Source organism: Plectropomus leopardus, chromosome 4 (genome assembly GCF_008729295.1).
Source record: "Plectropomus leopardus isolate mb chromosome 4, YSFRI_Pleo_2.0, whole genome shotgun sequence".
Lineage (NCBI taxonomy): Eukaryota > Metazoa > Chordata > Actinopteri > Perciformes > Serranidae > Plectropomus > Plectropomus leopardus.
In genome coordinates, this window is record NC_056466.1 from 26,552,905 (window position 1) to 26,575,170 (window position 22,266).

Below are 22,266 nucleotides of genomic sequence, written 5' to 3' on the forward strand. Positions count from 1 at the left end.
ACCCTGAACACATTTGTGAAATTACCATAGAGATTAACAGTATGAACGTCTAAAGGCAGGTTGCCTAGAAGTTACACTTTGCATTGGTATAATGACTGACTGACTAAAAGAAACAATGCTGCATTGGAATTAAACGAGGTGCATATTATTGATTATTATGGATGTTTGCAACCTCTGGGTGTTCCTGACCCTCCTGTTTCTGGAGCCATTACCACATTGATCCCACCTGAATGTGACAGTGCATGTGAAGTAGGATTCAGTGAAGGGCTGCAGTAACCACTGAGGATGCTGAGAGTCTACAGGAAAAAATAAAATATATTTATTTTAAAAACTAATATGATGGTGAAGCGTCTGCTTATTTCAGAAAGTCAAATTAACACATCACCCTACATTTTTTTTATTATTGTTTTTTTCAAATAGTGCATTGTACAGAGATGTTATTTGATATTTTTTTTAAAAAAAGATCATTTTGACAGTAATATCGCACATAACATAAGAAAAGACCATAAAATTAAAATTAAGACAACAAATTGACGAGGGACATATAAACTTATAACATAGATATAATATATTTGTTTTTAATCACACATTGATACCATGGGGATGTATCATAGTGAATCCGTAACCCGGATTCACTTTTTTCAAGGACGGCGACGGCTTGACCCGCCCTACTCTCCCTCTCATTGGCTAGTACTCGTTACCTTTATTGATCTGATTGGTTAGATTTAGGCAAGAAGAGTGCGGTTGGTCAAAGCCACGAATGAATTATAGGTCAAAGCCAATCAGAAGCAGCGTAGGGCGGGCCATGCGTTTCCATCACTTCCGGCTCATGCATCACATGTAACTCCGGTGAATTTCAAACTATGTCTAGCGGTTTTTATTGGATATCAAATGTGTGACAACAGCAGTGAGAAACTGTCAGGCGAGTGTGTTTTATTTTGAATGCACAGACATAATCTAGCATTTGCAGCTTGTTGCATTAAGGCCGTTAGCTAGCTAAAGTATGCTATAAACAGAGAGAGGGTAATGCCACCTCACCGAGCCTGTGTTTCCGTGTTCAGCAGAAAGTTAACATACTTTTTTTTTTTTGCTGTAAAACAGGTTGCTCGCTTGAGTAAGTCCTCGCTAACACTTTAACGTTAATAGTTTATTTTATATCAGCGTTTGGGGCTGTTGAGGATGGTTAAAGAGGAGTGATTTGTCTAATGATGGAGGATCATCCCTGAAATAGACAATCTTTTGATTTACTTTTGTTCAGCTTATCATCATGTTGTCGTGTTGTGCCAGAAACGCTTTATCAAGGCACTTATGCGTATTAAAACCCTCTCAGTGCAGAGTAACACCGACTCTGCAGCACAGCAGGAGGCGCTGCAGTGCATCACCCAGTGAGGACTTTGATCAGGTCAGGGCTTTGCTGCAGCTCTGTGTGGACAGACACTATGTTTCACCCGGACAGACTAACACTGAGCTATTTCAGCGTGGGCTGAGCTGCAGCTATGGACCTCTGGGCATGGAGCTGAGGAGAAACCTGCTGGAGCAGTGGTGGCACTCTGTGAGCAGGTCCTCAGCTCAGGTGTTTGGGATCAACACTCTGAGCAGCAGCAGGGACACAGCAGCAGATGGACGGAAGCAGCTGAGGATGGTTGAGTCCGAACATTTAAAAGACATACTTGGACAGCATGAACTGAGCAGGGAGCAGCTCATCCAGAGGGTACAGACGCTCATTCAGAGGTCCCCGTCTCTGAGGACAAACTTTCTTCAAGGTATAACGCTGCAGGACAAAATCCAGAGAGGCTCACTGTTTGTTATGATATTGGTGCGATTTGAAAGTTGCACTAATAACTATAAAGCGTATTATGATTACACTGGCATGAAGTTTGGTCTGTATGGCAAGCTGATAGCAAGAAAGACCATCCTTTATTCAGCAAACCATCAAAATGTTACAGTAAAAATAAGAAGTAAATGGTGGTTTTAAGGGACTCTCCTTGCCTTAGTTGAGTCTACCCTGGTGGAAGCTCCACATATCAAGTATTATGCTTAGGATCATGATGGCTAAGATTGGGACTTTACAGTCTGCAAAGGAGCTGGGATTTGTACCTATCCTCAGAGGAAGTTCCACATGAAAGAATTAACAAAATGAAACATTTTTGCACATATAATATATGCATCAGATCTGATGATATCATTCTAAAACTACTAATTAAAGCCAAATATTGCGGCATTTAAATTTCATAGTCAGAAAATAGGAAAGTGCATCACTCCTGGGAACATAACTGATGTCATTTATCCTCAACCAGAAGCAAAGACAAACAGCAACAGTGTTTTCCAACTTAACTGTCTTCTTTGTTGTACAAAAACAGCAATTAAGTCTGAGTTGTTGTCAGGTGCGTTGGAGCAGTTCGTCCCCTCGTTGGAGCTGGTGAACAGGAAGCTGCCCTTCGGCCTGGCTGAGACTGGTCTGTGTTTCCAGCCCTCAGACGGCTCTGGTTGGTGAGGCTTCCTCTAATGTCTGTCTGTCCCTCTGTCTCTTTATGTGTGTGTGCAGACACATACGAATGAAAAAAAAGGTTTATTCTTGCACTTCACTTTCTTCAGATGAGATTTTCAAACATGGGCAAATCAATTTAGCTCCTTCATGCTCAATACAGCTTGATGAGTTTATATAGATCTCACCCGCATGTGGACCTTATCAGAGTATATAGTAATATTTATAATAGTAATATTTGCAAAATCCAATATCTTTAATATGTCATTAAACCTTTTCTACCCACTGTGCTGACCGTGGGACATTAGCTATATGTACAACTCAATGATTTCTAATTCTATAAAAGAGGCACATCAATATGAACATGTAGTATGCTGTTTGTATCAATGAATTAGATTCATTTCAGATTTGATGCATTAATTTCATTTTACACTGTCAATTCTCAGCATTAGGAGGTAAATTTGCCCTCTGGAAGTACAAAGTTGTGCTTAAAAAAAAAAGAAATATGCGTAGTGCTACCATAATTGTAATGTAGTGTTTTGGTTTTTTTTCCAGCCCAGCTGAGGTCACTCAGACGTCTCTGGTGTGGTTCTGCTCTCCTCGAACCTCTTCCCAGTGGCTGGATCACTGGACGCAACAGAGACTGAAGTGGTGGAGAAAAGTGGGTATTTTGAAGTGAGAGGAAGTATTTTCAGAGCACAGCAATTAACAGATAATTACTCAGATGCACATATAGAGTTTTTTTTAACAGGTTCAAAAAAGTAATGGGAAAGATGAACTGTCATGTTTTGTGATATGCTTTGATTACAATATATTTATAATCATAAGGTTGTTAAATGGTTTGTATTTGCCAGTATTGTGCAGTGCTAGCTGGTCCTATTTTTATTGGCGTCTTAAATTGAATCCTCTACAGTTTTCCTACAACAGAGATATTTTTTATTACTTAAACATACACCCCCTGATCTTCCTGAAAGGCCCTCCAAACACTCCATCTCCCTCCAGAAAGCTGCCGTTCATGTTTTAAAATGACACAAGTTTTAAAAATAAGCATCAAGATAGGAGGAGGTTTGGTGAGAAGTCAAGCAGTATGTCTCAGTTACATCAAATCAAGACAACCCATGTCTTCGCAGTTTGCCGTGTCTCCCTCGGACTTCAGCAGCAGTGACGTTCCAGAGGAGGAACTCGAGGAGGCGTCGTCTCGTGGTGTGAGGATCATCTACAGCTTCCCGTGGGGAGAGGAGCCCCTGGAGACGCTGTGGAACAGGGGAAACACAGAGCTGCTGCAGACACACCAAGGAGTATATTCCAAACTTCAGGTCAGTCTGCTTCTTCTTTTAGTCCTAACACTGTCCTGTTTTGTACATGTGTTTTCTTTGTTTGTATTTAGTTTAGCTGTCAAGTTGCTGTTGCAGAAAAGTGAATGATAAAGTGACGCATTTGTAACTGTCTGTACTGTTTTGTTTTTACCCAATTATGACCCATGTTGAAGACAAATGTTTTTTTGTTTTGTTTATTAGATTCTTGTCTTTAAACCCTGTTGCACTGAAATAGGGTCATACTCAAAGGCAGCTATTCACTAGTGTTTTCCCCCTTCTTCAGTGTAATCACATGCAGTGTTAATTGTCTCTCTAAACGCGCTTCAGTGTCAAGATGGCCGTAAGTCAATTCCTCACGTCGTCTCAGTAACCGGGAACATGGATCGCGGTGTGATGGCCTTTCTGTCCAACTCACTCCAGCAGCTCAGGAAACAAGACAGCAAGCAGAAGCTGCATCAGAGAAAGGTGATGACAGCGATAATATATTCCACTTGACATTTGTGCTCCATTTTTTGATGTAATCCTCCATCACTGAGTTTTGGTTTGCTGTTGATTCCAGGTCCTGAAGTTGCATCCAGTGTTGGCTCCTGTCAAAGTAGCTTTAGACATTGGCAGGGGAGCCACTGTGGAGCTGAGGCAGGTGAGTAACATATTTATCATAATAGGACATCAGTGATCACTTGGTTTTTATTTATCGTGATTAAATCTGTGTGAACACACATCTAAAAAGTGAATCAAGTGCTTGGTGAAAAGGATCTTTCAAGTGAACAGGGTTCCCACAGTCATGGAAAACCTGGAACAGTCATGGGATTTCACATTCTCATTTTCTGTAACTGGAAAAGTCATTGAATTATTAAAAATCATTCAAAGTTTTGGAAAAGTCACGGCATTTTGTTGTGTTTTTTTCAGTAATTTTTAGTGGAAAACTTTCTATGTCCAATTCCAAAGTTCAAAAAGCGTGTGCCTACATTCTTATGTTTCAGCATTTTTTTCCAGACTTGCATATGAATATGAACATACCATACCACCATACCAGTAAAACAACCAATTACTAGATATTTGAAGAGGTTGCTGAATAATTTTATTACAATAACAAACATTTTGGGAAACTAACGACACAGTTCTTGTAGTGTTATACGTTGTGAATGGTCTCAGAAATGTTACAATGTGTCCGTGAAAAACCATGGAAAAGTTTTGAAATTTTGGCCATGAAAATGTGTGTGAACTCTGAGTATATTAATGAGTATTATTTTGTAGGTGTGTGAAGGGCTGCTGCTGGAGTTTATGGAGGCCAAGATCTCTGCGTGGCCTGGGTATCTCAAAACTCTGCCAACATCAGTGGAGCTGCTGAATGCAAAGTAAAGTGCAATTTAGTGTTGCAACTGAAGAGAAATTGCTCATTAGTAAATGCAGCAAATTAGCCGTGATTCTCTCGCTGTGAACTGATGTGATTTGTTTGTCCCTGTGTCGATGAATTTTAGGTATGATGAGATGGGAGTGCTTTTCACTGTGGTGATCAGTGAGAACACGCTGGAGAGCGGCCTCCTTCAAGTCCGCAGCAGAGACACCACCATCAAAGAAACCAAGCACATCTCTGAGATCACAAAGTTTATCTCCAGATACATTTCTGCTGCCGACAACATCTGAATGGACTTTCTTATTTTAGCAACTAAAAGAAATGCATCCCTTTAAGGCACAAAACAGTTACTCATCTACAAGTCACTGACTTCCTTGTGAGGAATATTTTTACTGACAGCATCGAATGGAAATTAATCTCTTACTGAAAAACGTTTGGCTCAAAGTGACCCAATAAGGAAAGGTGGATGTTTGATGTGTATCGCTATATACATCTCGGTAAGGCTAAGAATTATTAGTGAAAAGGAGACGTGTGCAGTGCAACTTGTTGCTCAAACAAAATGTATACATAATGCATGTAGTTTTTAAGCAGCTGCTTCTCAGTACTTTTGACAAGTAAACACAAAACTGTTACAGAAGGTAAAATAAAGCACTAAGTAGTCAATAGCTGCTGTCAGGGCTAGATGTGTTTTGTCCGGATGTTTAGGAGTGCAGTTTCATCAGCAGCTGGATTCATGGGCCTGGGAATGTGCTGGACACCCCTGCTGGTCAAGTACGTAACAATCCAGGTGTCGATCACAGGTTTTTCTTGCACTGTAAGGTTATCAATACCTCTGTAACCTCTTAAGGACGTGTTGCCTCCGACCTGGATCGACAACTGGAGAGCAGTGTACAAAAAGTTAGGGAAATCAGAATTCTTCAGATGTCCTTGGATCGGTTTTTGGAGCGCCAGGGTCCATCCCATCCAGTGTCCCCCAGGTGCTGCTACTTGTGTGCCTCCTACTGGGGCTGGTGGCTAAATGTAATCTGCAAATGCACTGACATTACTGAGCTCATCGATCCCAGTGCGATTTGCAATCATATTGCTGAGATCTTGCCAGGGAAAGTCGCAGAAATCTTTGATTGCGCGAATGATTGTCACAATGCCGGTCAGCATCTTCAATTCTATTTGTTGGCATGCCATTGCCAAATGCCAAGAGACTGGTCCCACTGACTGTTGCAACAGAGAGAACATGTCCTGAAGGGACGTCTGCCTTTGTTGGTTCCAGTGCATACTCAGAAAGTCCCAGCCCTTCATAACCATGTTGCCAGTGAAGTCAATGGTATCAACATGAGTCTCACATCTAGCTGCAGCAATAGTCTTCCTGAGTCTTTCATTCGTGATGTTGCCCCCACTGGTACGTATGGTAACTCCCAGGACCAGCATGCCCATGATATCATTTCGGCGCACCGTGCCTTTCTGGACAGATAAGGCATACACAGTTAGGAACTCCAATATTACCGGTATGTTCCCTGTCCGGATTGACATGGCACCACCAGTTTGCATGTTCATCTTGTGGTACCCAGCCAGCGCCCATGGGTGGAGCTCATTAGCAGCAGTTACTGGTTGCGACCCTTGGGGTTGGTTATCAGGAGTATTTGCATTGAGGTGGTTGTTCCCAGCTCAGACATCAGTGATCCAAGCAGGCCAGTGAGTTGGGTTGATGCAGATAAGCCCTTTTGCATCTGGTTGAACAGGAAACCCAACAGGCCAGGGATTCCAAAGTCCATCAACCTCCAGTTCGAAGGGAACAATGAGATCATCAACATCCATCACGTTGGGCCCGAAGGACTCGAAGATCAAATGACGAACTTGGTTTTCATTTATGTACATCGTGTTTTTGAGAACAGGAAGTCCTCCTGTCACAACACTGAGGGATATGACCGCCTGTACCAAGTCTTGGTTCCTGACTGTACGTTCATCCTGGAGAGCACGACCCTGCTGGCGAGCAAGGATCCCTCTTGCAAGATAATTTACGCATGCTCCTTGTGAGTTGTATGGAGGGAGTAATGCTGCCAAATTAAAAGGGTTTGCCATTTAGACCAATTGCTCTATCAGTGTTGAAGAAACTAGATAACAAGCCATAGAGTTTTAAAACTGCATGACATTTGTTTTATTTCCACCTCTTTCAGAGATGTTCCTATGGATGCAGCCTGCACCAGATGACTTGCACAGTTTACTGGACAGGGAGACTTTAGTGGTGGGCAAAAATGAACAAACAAATCTTTTTGAATGACTCCTTTAGTGTCTGGTATGTACCCGCACAACCTGACTAGCTTCCAAGTGCTCATGAATCTCCGACTTAGACCTCTCGCTTACTTACTGTTATTGAACAGTGGTGCTCACTCTGCCTACTACTACTTAACAGGAAGCAATGACAACAAACTCGAGTCAAGTTGTTCTTCTGACTTTTGTCCGTTCACTAGTTTTTAAGATGTAATTTTCAAACAACATGGACTTGGTCATTTTTATAACTTCAGTTCCTTCATGAGCTTCTAGTCGAAACAACATGACACAACAATTTTAAACAATATGTCAACAAAGCAAAGGAAACAGATCAGTTGAGCCATGAAATATAATTGAAACATTTTTTTAATGATTTTTCGGACACCACCTGAATTCAGCACATTGAATTGATCTTACATAGCCTATCTACATACATTTGGGATGCTGAATCAACGCAAAAAAATTATTTTATCTTTATCAATGTAAACTTAGACATGATGATTGGTCATGCACTCGGAGTTCCAACAGTCATGGAAAACCTGGAAACATCATGGAATTTCACAGTCTCTTCCTCCAAGTCTGGAAAAGTCATGGAACTAGTAAAGATTATAACAACAAAATTATAACACAGTTTTGTAATAATCATAGAATACTGTCCTGGAGTAATGTTATTGTTAAAGTAATCTTCTGTGAATATTCTTCACATAATGTAACATAACAGAAAATTTATTTTCTAAGGCTGTTGATGTGATGTAACTCTCATATGCATCAATGTGTAACACCGTTTTTGTTTACGTGTCTTCAATTTCCCCCCACATTCTGTCTGTCTTCTCCCATGTATGCAAGTTAGCTAAGATTGTGTCTGAATAGAGTTTGTATATGGTATTACTGAAAAATTCCAGACAAGTATTGCAAAAAAACATATTAATTAAAAAATCATTATTATTATTTTTAAAATTACTATGGATCCTTGAATAGTCAGGAAAAAGTTTTGATTGTTTTTTTTCCAGCGAAAATGTGTGGGAACCCTGCCCATGTAACCCTGAAGAGGGGTTACATGGGGTGGGCAGCACTGGTTGTTAAAGGTGCATGTAACCTTATTATTAGTGTCATGGAGCAGCTGCCACCATATTTTGCAAGAAGTATCCAAATTTGATAGTTTTGAAAGGTTTGATACACTTGCATGTAGTCCTATCAACTTCAAGGAAGTTTTTTTCCCCAGTTTTCCAGATTCTTTTTTTTTATTTAATTTTTTCAAAATTAACTAACAAACATGACAACATGCCATTCACTTCTCCAGTGCCAGCATGAAGGTGTTGTCAAAGGGAACAGTGCTAAATCTATTTATTCACTTTTTTTAATCAACAAATTAAAAAAGTAAACATACAGTGTGAAGTGTTTCAGTCCTGTTGGAGTGTTTGAAGTAATACATTTTCTAAATTCAAATAAAATAAATCAAATTAAGATACATAAATAATAAATAGATTATCAGACAAGGGAGGGAACTCATTCTAAACGTAATCATTTACTCTAGTGGGAAAGTGTTTCAAAATATACAATTTTAGTTCTTTTGGCCCTTTTAGAGGTTTTGGGGATTTCAAATATAATTTAAATTCATTCAAGTTTGGGAATGGCGAGATCCTTTGTTTTATCCATTTATGTATGTCAAGCCCAACTTTGTGGACAACACTACAAGGTCAGTAATACCTCATTTTCTTAAAATGTACCTGCATTTTAATAAATACCAAAGCAAAGTTGAAGTAATTCTTTACAGGGGTAGATGTTCATAATTTCAAAATTTGTTTATTTCGTTTTGGAGAAATAGGTAATGTTAGATACATTATCCTTAGTTAATTAATCTTCCTATCAAATTCATGTAGGGTGCCATTTTTGTTTGTCTTTTAGGATAAAGGTTTTCAGTAAGCCAATATCTGATGAAGTGAGTACTTGATCTTCCATCCAGTATTAAAATCACTTGACTTGACATCGGGGCCATTGTTGTTGTATAGGTTGGTGTTTCAATTTCTTCAACCGATACTAAGCCGAATGAGCCGAATCTGTCCCATGGATCTGTCCCATGAATGTGTCCCATGGATCTGTCCCTGTCCGCCCTATGAGCTAAATCTCGCGAGGTTTCAGTGTAGCTTCGCCCCTCCCTGTGCCGTCATTGGTCCCTGGCTCGAGCTCTGACTGAGCATGTGTATGTCCCGCTTAGCTGTTAGCGTTTAGAGATGGCCGCAGACAAGCAAAACGACGCCAAAGTGTCCACCATGGATGAAAATAAAGAAAATGCACCGGACGGGGGACTTGGACTGGAAAGTATCCTTCCGAGCAGCAGACGTGTAGCGGCCGTTTTGTTTCTCGTCCAGCGGTTCAGTGCCAGGCTCAGAAGCTAACGTTAGCTTGCTAGCTAGCTCGGTTAGAGGATAACGCTAGCTGCGTTAAAGCTACGTGTCATACTGAAGCAGGCTGTCAGTGGTATAGGTAAAAAGCCGATTTACGTGGCCTGCCACAAACTTTTCTCGGAAGTCTTAGGACGTTAAATTAACTAAGAGCGTTAGTTATTCCTTACCGCTGTAGGTATGTTTATTACTACATGTTAAACTATTATAACCTCTGAGATTCAGTTAGCAGCTGCGGTGCCGTTTCTGCAACACATCACAGCACTACAGCCAGACTTTCTGGGTCTGTACACTAGTGCTGATACGACTGTCATACTGATACGTGATTATGAACGACAAATGTCCTTGAGTATGGTGTATGTGTGTGGGAGAGAGAGAGATGATAAATAAGGTTGTCCCTTAACAATGATTCACAGTTTTGCAAATAATCAAGGAGTCCCAGCAGCAGCATGGCCTCAGGCACGGAGACTACCAGAGATACAGGTGAGCCTGGCTCAGTCATACAGGACAAGTAAGCCTGCACTAACGGGGCCATAGCTGCAGAGATGTCTGTGGTGCAGTAATATGGCTGTTCACATGGAAGTACACACTCTTTTCAGTGTTCACAAGACATTCAAAGGGTGTATTTATTGAACTTTAATGTGAAATGCCCATCCTGTAGGTGCCATTTTCCCAGAATTCCTGTATATATAATGAAGTATTTATTTTTGGGGACCACATTATTGTTTTAAAAAACTGAGAAGCGTTTTGAGTGGAAACATCTGGCGCCATATAATTGTCATGAGACTGTGCTGCTGCACAAATGGCTCTTTTTAAAGGGCTTGCATGATGTCCTTGAATGGCCACAATTTTGAGGGGGAAAAAAATCAAGTACTGAAATACCTTGAAAATAGCGTCTTTGTTAATAAAGTGCCTAAAATGTCCATGAAGTGTTTCTTAGATGATTTAGGATAATATTTTTTCACAGAAAACCTTGCAGTTATTTTAGTGTTAATGACCTGACTGTGTTTGTCATGTCTGTTGTGCAAAACCAAGATGGAAATGTACACGAAAGCCTAATTTATTTATTTAAATGTAACCACCATTGTGTACTATGTCCAGGGGTTACTGCTCCCGAAGACTGCGTCGCCTGCGAAAGACTCTTGGGTTCAAGATGGGTAACCGACACAAGTTCATTGGGAAGAAAATAACTGTTGAAATGCTTTCTGACAGCAGGTGAGGAATGGAAGTGTTTAATGAATGTGTCCCCTAAAAATGGTGAAAATGCAACTAATGCAACGTCCTCTCCCTCATCAGGTATCTGCTGCTGGTTTTGATGGAGGCAGAGCGTGCATGGAGTTACGCCATGCAGCTGAAGCAGGAGGCAAACACAGAGCCACGTAAGCGCTTCCACCTGCTGGCACGACTACGTAAGGCTGCCAAGCACAGCGAGAAGCTGGAGAAGCTCTGTGAGAGTCCCCGTGTTGATGCCAAGACCAAACTTGAGGCGCAGGTACACAGTAAAGAGTCACCTTCAACACGCTTTTAAAGACACAGTGCAGAATGAGATTATACGTGTGCTGTGAGATCACACCCTCAAAGGTCCAAAATGTTTTCAGTCTTGCATACTTCAGCTCTATCCCATCTTCTCTTCATTTTTTCTATATATATGAAACAAAACTACTGACATTGTTGATACATATAATTTGTTATTTAAAACTGTGTTACAGGGATCAAAATTCAGATTCTTCTTATTCTTACAACAAATACTAATAAGGGCGCCTGTATCTTATTTCAGGCCTACACTGCTTACCTGACTGGTACGGTTGAGTTTGAACTTCAGGAGTGGAAACTTGCCATGGAGGCCTTCAACAAGTGCAAGTGAGTTTTAATGTCCCTACAGTTTCTTAATAAAAAAGGCAGAATAAGTGACTGCGTTTGACTTGTACAATTTTTTATGACTGGTAGAAAACTTTAAATAATCCCATTTTTTTCTTGTCAGGACCATCTATGAGAAGCTGGCCAGTGCTTTCACTGAGGAGTTGGCAGTTCTGTATCGTCAGCGTGTGGACGAGATCTCACCCAACATCCGCTACTGTGCTTACAACATCGGTGAGTAACACATACACACATACTCACACAGAAGAAGGGCGGCAAAGTGATCTCCCTCAACGTACCTCACAGCCATCTTAGAATCATTTAGGCATTTGGAGACATTGTTCACTCACACTGTGTAAATGTATTTTTTTCTGTCTGATTGCAGGTGACCAGAACGCCATCAATGACCTGATGCAGATGAGACTGACTGGTGGAGGAGGAGGCATGATGGCTGAGAAACTAGAGGTGAACATACAGGAGTTTTGACATTTGTTTGTTTGCTTGTATCATCATTCATTTGTCATATTCTGGTGATTCCTAATATTTCAGGGTTGGAACACACACGTTCCTCAGATCTGGTCTCATAAAGAGTGACCAGCAAATCTGTGTGCACAAATAAATTGCATTTTGAAAAAGATTAAATATTATTTGATGAAAGCCAAAGATGTATTTGCACTTGTGGACCAGAAAATGTGTTTTATTAAGAAAAAAAAAGTTTAATATCCTTTTTTTATATTTCTCCTCAGGCCCTGATCACTCAGGCAAGAACCAAGCAAGCGGCCACCATGAGTGAGGTGGAGTGGCGCGGGCGGACAGTTCCTGTCAAGATAGACAAGGCCCGCATCTTCCTGTTGGGTCTGGCGGACAATGAGGCAGCTATTGCTCAGGTCAGTATTTCCTTGGTTTGTCTGTATTGTAGGGGGTAAAAACATACTGAACTTCACATGTTGTCAGCAGCTCTTAAATGTTTTGGATGTGAGATTTATAATGTTAATATAGCAGAAAACCCTATTTGCTGTGTGAAGATATAGAGGATGAATGGTGTCCTAAGCAGAGAATGAAGTCATGCTACCTCTGTGTGTGTTGTAATCTGAGCTTTTCTGTTTATTTTGCTGTGGTAAGCCAGCTCAGCAGGTATATTAGCCCACCATTTTCGCTAACTCAGCCACCTCCATGCTGAGAACTGTATCCAATTCATATGATCTGATTTTGGCATAGAGCCCCTTGAATATCATTATAAGCCAAAACTTAAAGATACATGTTGGGGGATCCCTGTGGCCTGTTGGTCTAAAGCCCAAATTATATTTTTTGTATCTATGTAGCTTTGAGGCTAAATGCAACATAAATTTCAGCCTTCGTCGGCATGACTGTGTGAACCGTATATGCTGGCAAACACATGCGCTCACACTGACACCGCTATAATATTAACCATGCACACTTCCACTCTCTTTGCCTAAACACCCATGCAAACACAACCTTCCTGATTCAGTTACACCTGAGGGCCTTTGTTACATGTCAGTCCCCCGTGTCCTCTCCTCATAGTTTCCGCCTGTTTCTCCTTTTTATTTTTCACATTTACCTTCCACACAGTTTACGTTTTCTACACATTATGATCATAAAAAAAGGTTCATTCTTACTAAGATACAGTGTAGTCAACACTTTTCCTCAAGGGACCCCTTTTCTGATATTTTGTCATATTTTCTGGATATTTAATATACACATTTAATGCAGTACAGAAAAACAAATGTACATATACATGTACAGTTAATCTGAACAGTGTACACAATTAGTGCAGCAAGTTTGTATGAAACGAACACTTTGGATCAATTTAAAACAGATTATTTCGTTTTGCATCAGAGATGCGTTTTCCAAATATTTTAAGAACGTTTTATACAATTCTACTTTATAGAATTTTATTCTAAGCAATCATTCATATTTAATAGGCTTTTTTCTTTTTAAAACAAATTCATTTTTCTCCTTGACACTTGACCATTGCTTTATGAAGTATGCAGTAGTTTTAACCATGTTCTTTTCTACTGCAGGACAAGGCTGTAAGGGGAGCGTAAAGGCTCCGTCAATATAGCCTGTGTTCAGGTCTTCACCATTCCCTTATCCTGTTTGGTTTTTTTTAAGCTTATATCTTGAATAATGATCTAAACTTAAAGTAACAGCTTTACGTAGTTTTCTTCATTGAAACTAAAAAAATGCTGAGATAGGCCTACTGTACTTTTTTTTTTTACACTCCATAATATCAAGAAGGCCACAAAGCCCCCGGTGAAACTTTGGTGACCCCTACTGGGGGCCAGCACCCCTAGGTAGGGAACCACTGGTCTAAATATTCAGTTTTATGCCACGGACAAATGCTCACCAGTGCAGCCGTCACAAGTTTTAGATCAGCACCATCATGTGAAATCTGCAACTTCACAGCAGTGGTGTTCTGATGACAGTATGTTGTTTTCTTGTGCTGAATCATCAAATGCTCACTGAAGAGTGTCTCATTTGAAGTGGGTATTTGTAAATGCAATAACCTATAAAGTCTTTTTTTTTTATTTGAAAGGGGTTAAGACCATTGCTCCTCAGCTTTTATGCCTACATGTGCCACCCCATGTCTTCACTACTCTCTGCGTTACACTGGGCTTCACGTGAAAAGTCTCAAAATGGGCATCTGGCCCAAGTTTGAGCTGAACACCTCCTTCCAGTAGTCCATGCAGTTCCTTAAAGTCTCAGTAGGTGGCAGTCTCCTCTTTGCTGTCTTCTGTGTCCCCCTCACTGCCACCACAGCTCATTCCTCCTGTCTTCTTTATGCCAGAAGACTCAGCACACCCTGCAGACACACCTGTCACACCCACAGCCACTCAGGTCTGTGGCATGCGGCCTCTGTCATTGCACAACTGCATTCTGTGCATTTCAGCCCACACATGAATACAGGGCTACACCCAGCAGGTCTCAATGGACAGATTAGTATTATCTCAAAACACCTTTCAGTTTCAAATGGACCCTTTTGAAACTTGACTGCAGTGTCACAGTCCATTGTTAAGTTAATAGTGGCTGTAACTGACTGTAACTGTATGTAGCTGTAACTGTATGAAGTTCTGGAGCTGAACTATCACGATTGTCCTTATTTTGATCATGTGTGACCTACATAATGAAATAACATCTTTACTGACTATCTCTGTGAGTTATAGAATTAATGTTAAAGATCAGCGAGCATTGGATCCATTTGTCCCAGTTTGCTCAGTAAAAAGAGTATGTAGCACCAGCACCTCAAGTTTCTCCTGTGGTGCCCCTGATCTCTGGCTTTTGGCGTCCGGAGGCAGGAAATGCCATATTGGGCCATAAGGCAGTCCTAGTAGGCGAGTTCCTTCAACTCCTCCTTCCTCTAATAAGTTTATCCGTCCATCCCTCTCTCTCTGAACAAGAGGGGATGCTCAACAGGTTGAGCCGGTTATGCTAGGCGTTGCCAGGGTGTTGCCACAAGAGTGTGGCACCAAATAACATCAGCCTTCTGGGTGGATGAGAGCCGCTGTATGACCTGTTTATTATCAGTTATCACTATGAGGAATTTTCTCGTAACATTCCTCTACTGTGTTTCTTCCTAAGGGTTTTTTTCTTTAAAGGTGAAGATTTGAATAATTTCATCCATTAAGGTGTTTAACAACATGTTTATTACAGAAATGACGCTCTATTAAAGTTTATTTTGTCAATAATCCTCTACATTCTCACATTTACAACAATACAACATGCTGTCTTTTTAAAAATGAAGTCCTGTTGGCATGTGGGACTACCGTAGAGTAATACAGGCCTGCTGTGTGAGTGTGAAGGAAAGATGAGGTGAAGAACAATCCTGTCATTCACAAAGATGTGAACCCTGAAACTCCGCAGAGTGATTGCTGATGAGTTGTGTGCAGGAATGTCATCGGCAGCCTGCCGGGCCACATACCTGCGCCTCTCACCCAGTTTGCCACAGTCACATCCCTGCTCACACTGTCGCTCTTTGTATCACACCGCTGCAACTTCAAAACAGATGAAATATTTGTCTTTGCACGATTGACTTGTAAAGGTGCAAGTGTAGCTTTAATTGGGTGGAAAGTGGTTGTTAGTCTGTCTGACTTCAGATATTGAGGCCAATTTGTCTACATCTTCTTTTCTTTAAGAGCATTTGTATCTATTCTTTTTCATCTTTAAGATATTTTTGTGGTAACCTCTCAAAATAGGGGAAGACATTTGACCTTGCAAGTTTCTACAGGCTCCAGTTCCGATTTTCCTCCAAGTTCACAAAGAGTAGTTTAAACTCAAGTCCTCCCCTCCCAAATTCCTCTGGATGTAAAACCTGTTGACATAGTTTCATGGTTTATTTGTCTTCCTCTTATCTTTCTGCACCTTTTTATATTTTATAATTGTTAAAGCATTGCACCAAGGCTACATATAAAGCACTGATAGTGTTTTATCAGGCTGTACATTTATAAGGGACAGTGTAAAATGTAGAGATGTCAGGAGGACAGATACTTTATTACGAAGTCGCAGCCAAAGGAAGCAACAAGTGCAGCTGCAGCAACAGCTCTGCCTTCGTTTGTGGGGAAAGAAAGCCTTTTTTTGTTTTTCTTCCTAAGGCCAGCTTTTTTTGTAAAGTCTTTGCAGTGGGAGTACGGCATATTCACACCATGCTACAAACCCCAGCGGCGTGATGAGGCACTGAGCATCTATTTCTCGCTGAATGCTGCACATTTTCATTTATTATTTTGTTCACTGAGAGTTTAAAAATGTCAAACTTGGGGTGAAACGCAGCACTCATCACTGTCAGTTTTGACCCAGGCATCAAATCACAGTGGAAGGAGGGAAGGGTGGGAACCTACCCAACTGTCACATCCTAGATGTGCAACTGCTTAAAATTATGACAGTATAGGAGAAATATGTTTATATTTTTTAAACTATGTGTAATGTTTCCTGGCCCACAAATCTAACGAAACCCACATAACAAGTACTTTGTGTTTAGGTGGATCTCCAGTTTAAGTTCCCAGGATTTATTGTTTTGTGTTTTTAACATGGTGTGAAATTTGATATCGTGAATCATGAAAATTCACTGGTATTGGTGTTGATGAATACATTTCTGGTGTTGTGACACACCTACTAATCTGATCTTGTGGATCAATACTGATACAGACCTTCAGTACAGATACACATTAAATACCGTTTTTTTTTTTTTACTGAAGTGAAATACTGCTGATGCATAGACCTACAAGTGCCACTGACAGGACATCTTTATTTCCTGCATGTGCATCATAGTAAATGCATTTTTATGTGTAGACAATAGCATTTATTTTTACTGAGAAACAGGAAACATGGATGGTGATAAATAGCCACTATGCTCCACTGAAGATGTTAATTATCGTTTCTGTTTTGCAGACAGCTAATGAGGAGACCAAAGAGCATCTGTATGAGACCCTGCTGGCTGAGTGCAGAGACACCATTCAGGCTGTGAGAGAGGAACTCAAGAGTGAGGCGGTAAGATTCGGGGGGTTAAAAAGTTGAGATCTATCAGAGAGGACAGGGGTGTGAGTTTGTATGTATGTTGCTAACAGGTCAGACTTATTGATGTGATTGACAGCTCACTGAGTTGAAGAAATGTGACATAAAATCAAGAACTTAAAAAGTAGTTTTTTCATGAGATTATTGTTTGTCTTTGTAGAAGCAGCGTGAGAGGAGCTCAGATGCTGACAGCGGCAAGGTGTCCAACCTGCAGTTCCTGCACAGGTAAAAGAAATACATGGACTTAAAAGAGAGACTTCCAAATGCCAGGATCAGGCTTTACATATTTCTGTCTTTTGAGGTGTTTGCTGTGTCAGATTGTCTTCTGTGACTGTAACTAACAATTGTTTTCATTATTGATTTATCTGCCAGTTCTATTCTTCATCCATCAGTTTGTGTGTAAACTATCAGAAAAAGGTAGCTTCTTCATATTGCTAATGTTGTTTGATTAGCAGTCTAAAATCCAAAGATATTCACTTTGCTGTCATATATTGCAAGAAAGTACTGTGTGTCATATCTAGTAAACAGCCCTAAGCATGAATTAATCTTTCAACCCTCTATTAATTCTCTTCTATTATATCCTTAATAAGTAAATAATAAACATGCTGTTGGTCTCCTCCCAGTTACCTGACCTACATCAAGCTGTGTACATTGGTGAAGAGAAATGAGAGCATGGCCCACACTCTGCAGGCTAAACTGAAGGAGCCCGAAGCTGACGAGAACAAGAGAGGGCCCCGTCCGCAGGACCTCATCCGCCTCTACGACATCATCCTGCAGGTTAACGTCTGAGCATAAATACATTGTGATTGTTTTAATATTTAAGTTTGATATCCATGAAGAAGTAGTTTTAAAACCTCCGCTTGGACTCAAAAATTAACTGATTAGAATCTGATGGTCAAAGGTCACTTTGACCTAATACAACATGTTTATGGCCGTAACTCAAAAACCCTCAAGAACATGCTTGAAACTGTGCTGATTGTATAGATCTTCTGTGTGTGAATCATTCATGTTTTCACAGACATGGATGTAAACTGTAAATGTAACTTAGAGGCATTCAACTATGGCGCGGTATAATGTCAAAACTAAGGTTGCTGCCTTATTTACATTATTCATCCATGAAAGCAGCATGTATTTCAGTCCGTTTAATTAATTTGAAATTGGTTATTAGTTGCCAGTTACTCACAGTAGCTGTGTGATTGTGCTAGGTTGTTTGACCTGCTTTGTCACCAGTGAAATGATGTGTACTTTGCCTTGTTTGACAGTCTCTGTCACAGTGTAACTCACCTTCTGTGTCTCCTCGTGTTTACTTCCTGTCTCTCTCATCACCTCACTAACCTTTCTCTGTTTGTCTGTCTCTCCAGAGTCTGGCCGAGCTGTCCAGCCTGCAAGGCTTAGAGGATGACCACACCTTCCAGAAGGAGGTGTCCCTCAAGATGCTGGTTTACAAGGCCTACAGGTCAGAAATTTTAGAGTTATTAACTCCTAATCCAAAAAAAACGCAACTAAGATTCAAGGAGTAGGGTGTCGTCTGGATGCATTGCTTAAAGTGTTTTTTGAGGCAGTTCATTTTCATTGTCACTAGCATGACATCGATTAGCCCACATTATGTTCTCACAGCTGCTGTCCTCTATGTCCTATGTCTTTGGTTGTACTTTCTATACATCAATATATACACTGATGTGGTCCTCCCGTCTGCACTCCTCACAGGTGTTTCTTCATAGCTCAGTCTTATGTGCTGGTGAAGAAGTGGAGCGAGGCGCTGGTGCTGTATGAGAGAGTGCTCAAATACGCCAAGGAGGTCCAGTCTAAGGCCAAGAGCCTCAACAACAGCCTTAAGGTCGGTCATGTAAAAACACACACAAGCACCACAATTACAGTTAAAAATAGACTGCACGGCAGGCTTTTTCTCTCTCTCTCTTTGACTGACCCTCAAAGGTTTTTTGCAGTCAGAAAAGTCTTTGTGACAGTTTAACAACATCTGTACTCAAGCAGACTCACGTTTGTGTGTGGTTTCTGCAGGATCTCCCTGACGTTCAGGAGCTCATTGCTGAAGTGAATGCTGAGAAATACTCCCTTCAGGCTGCTGCTATTTTAGGTGAGAGCACCTTTTAAAGTGGCAATTTTCTAGCCAACTGATTTATTTTTTACTGTATGAGAACCCATTGAGTCCCATTCTTCAATGTTTGTGTTTCAGACACTGATGAGACGACTGAAGTTCCCTCTCAGCAGCAGGTGAAAGACAACACGGTAAGAGGACAAAATCAAGAGACGCCACAACAATATGATAGATGTTGTCCTCAATCATGGACTCAGAGTAGCTTTTTAAAAAAAGAAAATAAAAGAACAGATCTGACAGAAAGCTTAGATTCTGGTCCTTGGTTTTTATGCCTCCATGCCACTGAAAGCAATGGCCCATTTCACACTCAGTCTGCCAGAGAATGACAACCTGTGACGACAAAAGCACTCAACAAACATGATTTCTAACCTCAGAGTTTCAATATGCTCGATGCCTGAGCTGAAGAAGTATTTCTCTGATATAAAGAGAAAAATAGGCCGTCTCTGCACCAGAGAGATGCAAATACTTTTGAAATTGGTGCCATATGACCAGATAAAACAGAGCAAAAGGGTGTTATTGCTCAAGAAGTCGAAAAAAAAAACTAAAACTACAATAATGCTCCGCACAGGACATAATGTGGACTAGTCCTTGTGAAACAGTGGCGGCCAGCCGGATCACGTATTCCAGCAGTAATCTAAAATATGTTTCTGAGAACATTTGATGCGAGAAATAGGCAACTTAGTAACAAAATCCTGGTTTATATTTAAAGCTAAGTTTTACCTGCAGATCTCGGATGCTGTTTTCACTGTTCTGGAAGCTGTGGCACCCACTTCCTGTTCTCAATCTCACACCATTACGGTGAAACAGGGCATTTAATTACATTTCTGAAAACATTTTAGGTGAGAAATAGGTAGTGCAATAATTGACTCTGAATTCGTATTGGATCAGCACGGCGTAGTTTTACCGTTTGATAGGATTTCAGTCTGAGTTTGAGAAACAGAGAGGCGCGTGTGTCTCTTGACCAGCTGTTCACTCTGAGAACGTGGTGGCGGTGGCAGGGTTGGCCGTGGTTTGCAGGTAATACGAAAAAGCGGAAGTACAGCCTGTAGTTCGAGCAACAGCCCCAAGAGCCAGTGAAACACCTCCCAATGACGTCAATCATGTATTTGTTTTGAGTTTCAGTGCCACAGTTTATCTTCACATACTACCCACATTGTTCTGATACAAAGCTGGTTGAAAATTGAAGTATACCTTTAATAAATTCATGGTTATCTGTGATTATGTGTTGTTGACTTTTCTACTTCTTCCTACTTCATGCAGCCCCTCTGCAACCGCCTGGAGACCTTCCGCCTCGACCCCACCCTGGTAGGAAAGCAGCCCAATTTGGTCCAGTTCCCTCCCGACTTCCAGCCAATCCCCTGCAAGCCTCTCTTCTTTGACCTTGCGCTCAATCACGTGGCCTTCCCACCGCTGGATGACAAGGTGGAGCAGAAGGGCAAGGGCGGTCTCACCGGCTACATCAAGGGCATCTTTGGCTTTGGCAGCTAAATCAGCCCCCCCCCCCGGCGTTTGTCTCTGCAGGAGGGCCTCAAGGCTCCGAGTTTACCACAAACAACCAGACTTGGGTCGGTTGTTAATTAGAATAATTTAAATTACTTTTTTGTTTTGAGTTTTAGTGCCTAAGTGCAAGATGGGGGGGAGTTTGCAGATCAGAGGAAGGCAGAGTGAGTCTACTTTTCTATAATCTTTTCTTGAAAGATGAATCAATTTCAAGTAGCAATATGACCCAAGTTCACCTGCCACCTTTAGTAATAACATCAGGCTGCGTGGGTTCCTTGCATACAGACTCCCTCCTTAATCTGAGCTGTGGAGGTGTCTGGGACTTTCAGGTCCTGCAGGTTACAATGCCATGGTCTCTCAGTACAGCCAAGTTGTCGATCTCACAATTCTGTCGGAGTAAAACAAGTCACTTAGGCATCATTAGTAGTTATTCTTTTTTTTTTCTCCAATGTTATGTAAGCGCCTTCATGTTATTAAATGTCTTTTTTTTCTTTATGTGAGAGGTGTTTTCAGCTTTCTTAAAATTCGCAAAGTGCAGTTTTGTTATGGCAGCTACTTTGACTTAAAAACAAAGTACTGCTCATCAAATACTATAAACATCCTGTGACATGTAGTCCAGCAAACTGAAGATGTTTTACTAATCATAGTTTCACAAGACTTAAGCTGCGTCCCATTTCTTCCCTCCACCTTTGCTCTGACTATGAAGGAAAGCACCAATATGTAATTCATAACTTCACTTTGCACCAACACAGCCATTGAAAAAAAAAAAGAACACTACATGGTGATATCACCGCATTAAACTGGACATGATTTGCTGTTAAAGAGCACAAGAAGAGCGATATCATCGCACCTTTGTGGTCCTTCTTTTGTAAGTGGCTCCTGATTTGTGAAGTCACGAGCTGTAATTTCACCTTCAGACAGAGGAAGACTCTGAAACAAATAGTTGTGGGAAGAGTTTGAATAAAGCTTGAACATTTTATGTGCATCAGCAGGATGATGAAAGACATGAGTCAAGGCCTGACATCTTGGTTTTTCCTTAAAAAAAAGAGAAAAAAAAACCTGTATGGTTTGGTTTTTTAATTTGTTGACTGCAGCAAAGGTCACGCTGTATATGTTGTCCTGTATGACATTTGACGCTGAACTTGCCGTGTTAGAGAAGGGTCCAACTGCTTCAGCCCGTCTACATAGAAGCCTCATTTTTAACACCCCTCAGTGTCTCTCGTTTACCAGACATGTTTTCTACAAAATAGTCTGCTGCCTGATGACCATGACGTACCAGTGCAGCTCCTTACACTGTAATTAATTCATGAAATGTTTTTATTTTGACATTTTTATTTGCACCTCAGCAAAATTGCATTGTAAGATTGCAGTAGACGTTCAGGACTTGAGGGAGTTTTTAGCAGCCTTTTACTCATCCCACCACCTGTTTGCGCCTGTTTGTC

General features: G+C 40.9%; 2 protein-coding genes across 2 annotated transcripts; both read left to right on the top strand.

Annotated features, from left to right (window-relative positions):
- The first annotated feature begins 847 nt into the window (after nucleotides 1-847).
- Nucleotides 848-6,251, top strand: polg2 (polymerase (DNA directed), gamma 2, accessory subunit). The gene is made up of 8 exons (XM_042484760.1): nucleotides 848-1,763; nucleotides 2,385-2,490; nucleotides 3,041-3,146; nucleotides 3,616-3,801; nucleotides 4,129-4,266; nucleotides 4,361-4,441; nucleotides 5,059-5,159; nucleotides 5,283-6,251. Exons 1-8 carry the CDS (start codon nucleotides 1,268-1,270, stop codon nucleotides 5,446-5,448), a joined length of 1,380 nt encoding a protein of 459 aa, XP_042340694.1. The 5' UTR covers nucleotides 848-1,267; the 3' UTR covers nucleotides 5,449-6,251.
- A 3,361-nt stretch (nucleotides 6,252-9,612) lies between these two features.
- srp68 (signal recognition particle 68) lies at nucleotides 9,613-21,434 on the top strand. The gene is made up of 16 exons (XM_042484758.1): nucleotides 9,613-9,742; nucleotides 10,242-10,308; nucleotides 10,927-11,040; nucleotides 11,122-11,317; nucleotides 11,603-11,685; nucleotides 11,807-11,916; nucleotides 12,068-12,147; nucleotides 12,429-12,569; nucleotides 17,086-17,184; nucleotides 17,369-17,433; nucleotides 17,832-17,985; nucleotides 18,570-18,664; nucleotides 18,916-19,045; nucleotides 19,228-19,303; nucleotides 19,403-19,455; nucleotides 20,585-21,434. Exons 1-16 carry the CDS (start codon nucleotides 9,655-9,657, stop codon nucleotides 20,810-20,812), a joined length of 1,779 nt encoding a protein of 592 aa, XP_042340692.1. The 5' UTR covers nucleotides 9,613-9,654; the 3' UTR covers nucleotides 20,813-21,434.
- The last annotated feature ends 832 nt before the right edge of the window (nucleotides 21,435-22,266 follow it).

Coding starts and splice junctions, on each gene's coding strand:
- srp68 (XM_042484758.1), top strand. CDS start 9,655: ATGGCCGCAGACAAGCAAAACGACGCCAAAGTGTCCACCATGGATGAA. Junction 12,570..17,085: donor ATGAGGCAGCTATTGCTCAG/GTCAGTATTTCC, acceptor TCTGTTTTGCAG/ACAGCTAATGAGGAGACCAA. Junction 17,434..17,831: donor AACCTGCAGTTCCTGCACAG/GTAAAAGAAATA, acceptor GTCTCCTCCCAG/TTACCTGACCTACATCAAGC.
- polg2 (XM_042484760.1), top strand. CDS start 1,268: ATGTTGTCGTGTTGTGCCAGAAACGCTTTATCAAGGCACTTATGCGTA. Junction 4,442..5,058: donor CCACTGTGGAGCTGAGGCAG/GTGAGTAACATA, acceptor ATTATTTTGTAG/GTGTGTGAAGGGCTGCTGCT. Junction 5,160..5,282: donor GTGGAGCTGCTGAATGCAAA/GTAAAGTGCAAT, acceptor GATGAATTTTAG/GTATGATGAGATGGGAGTGC.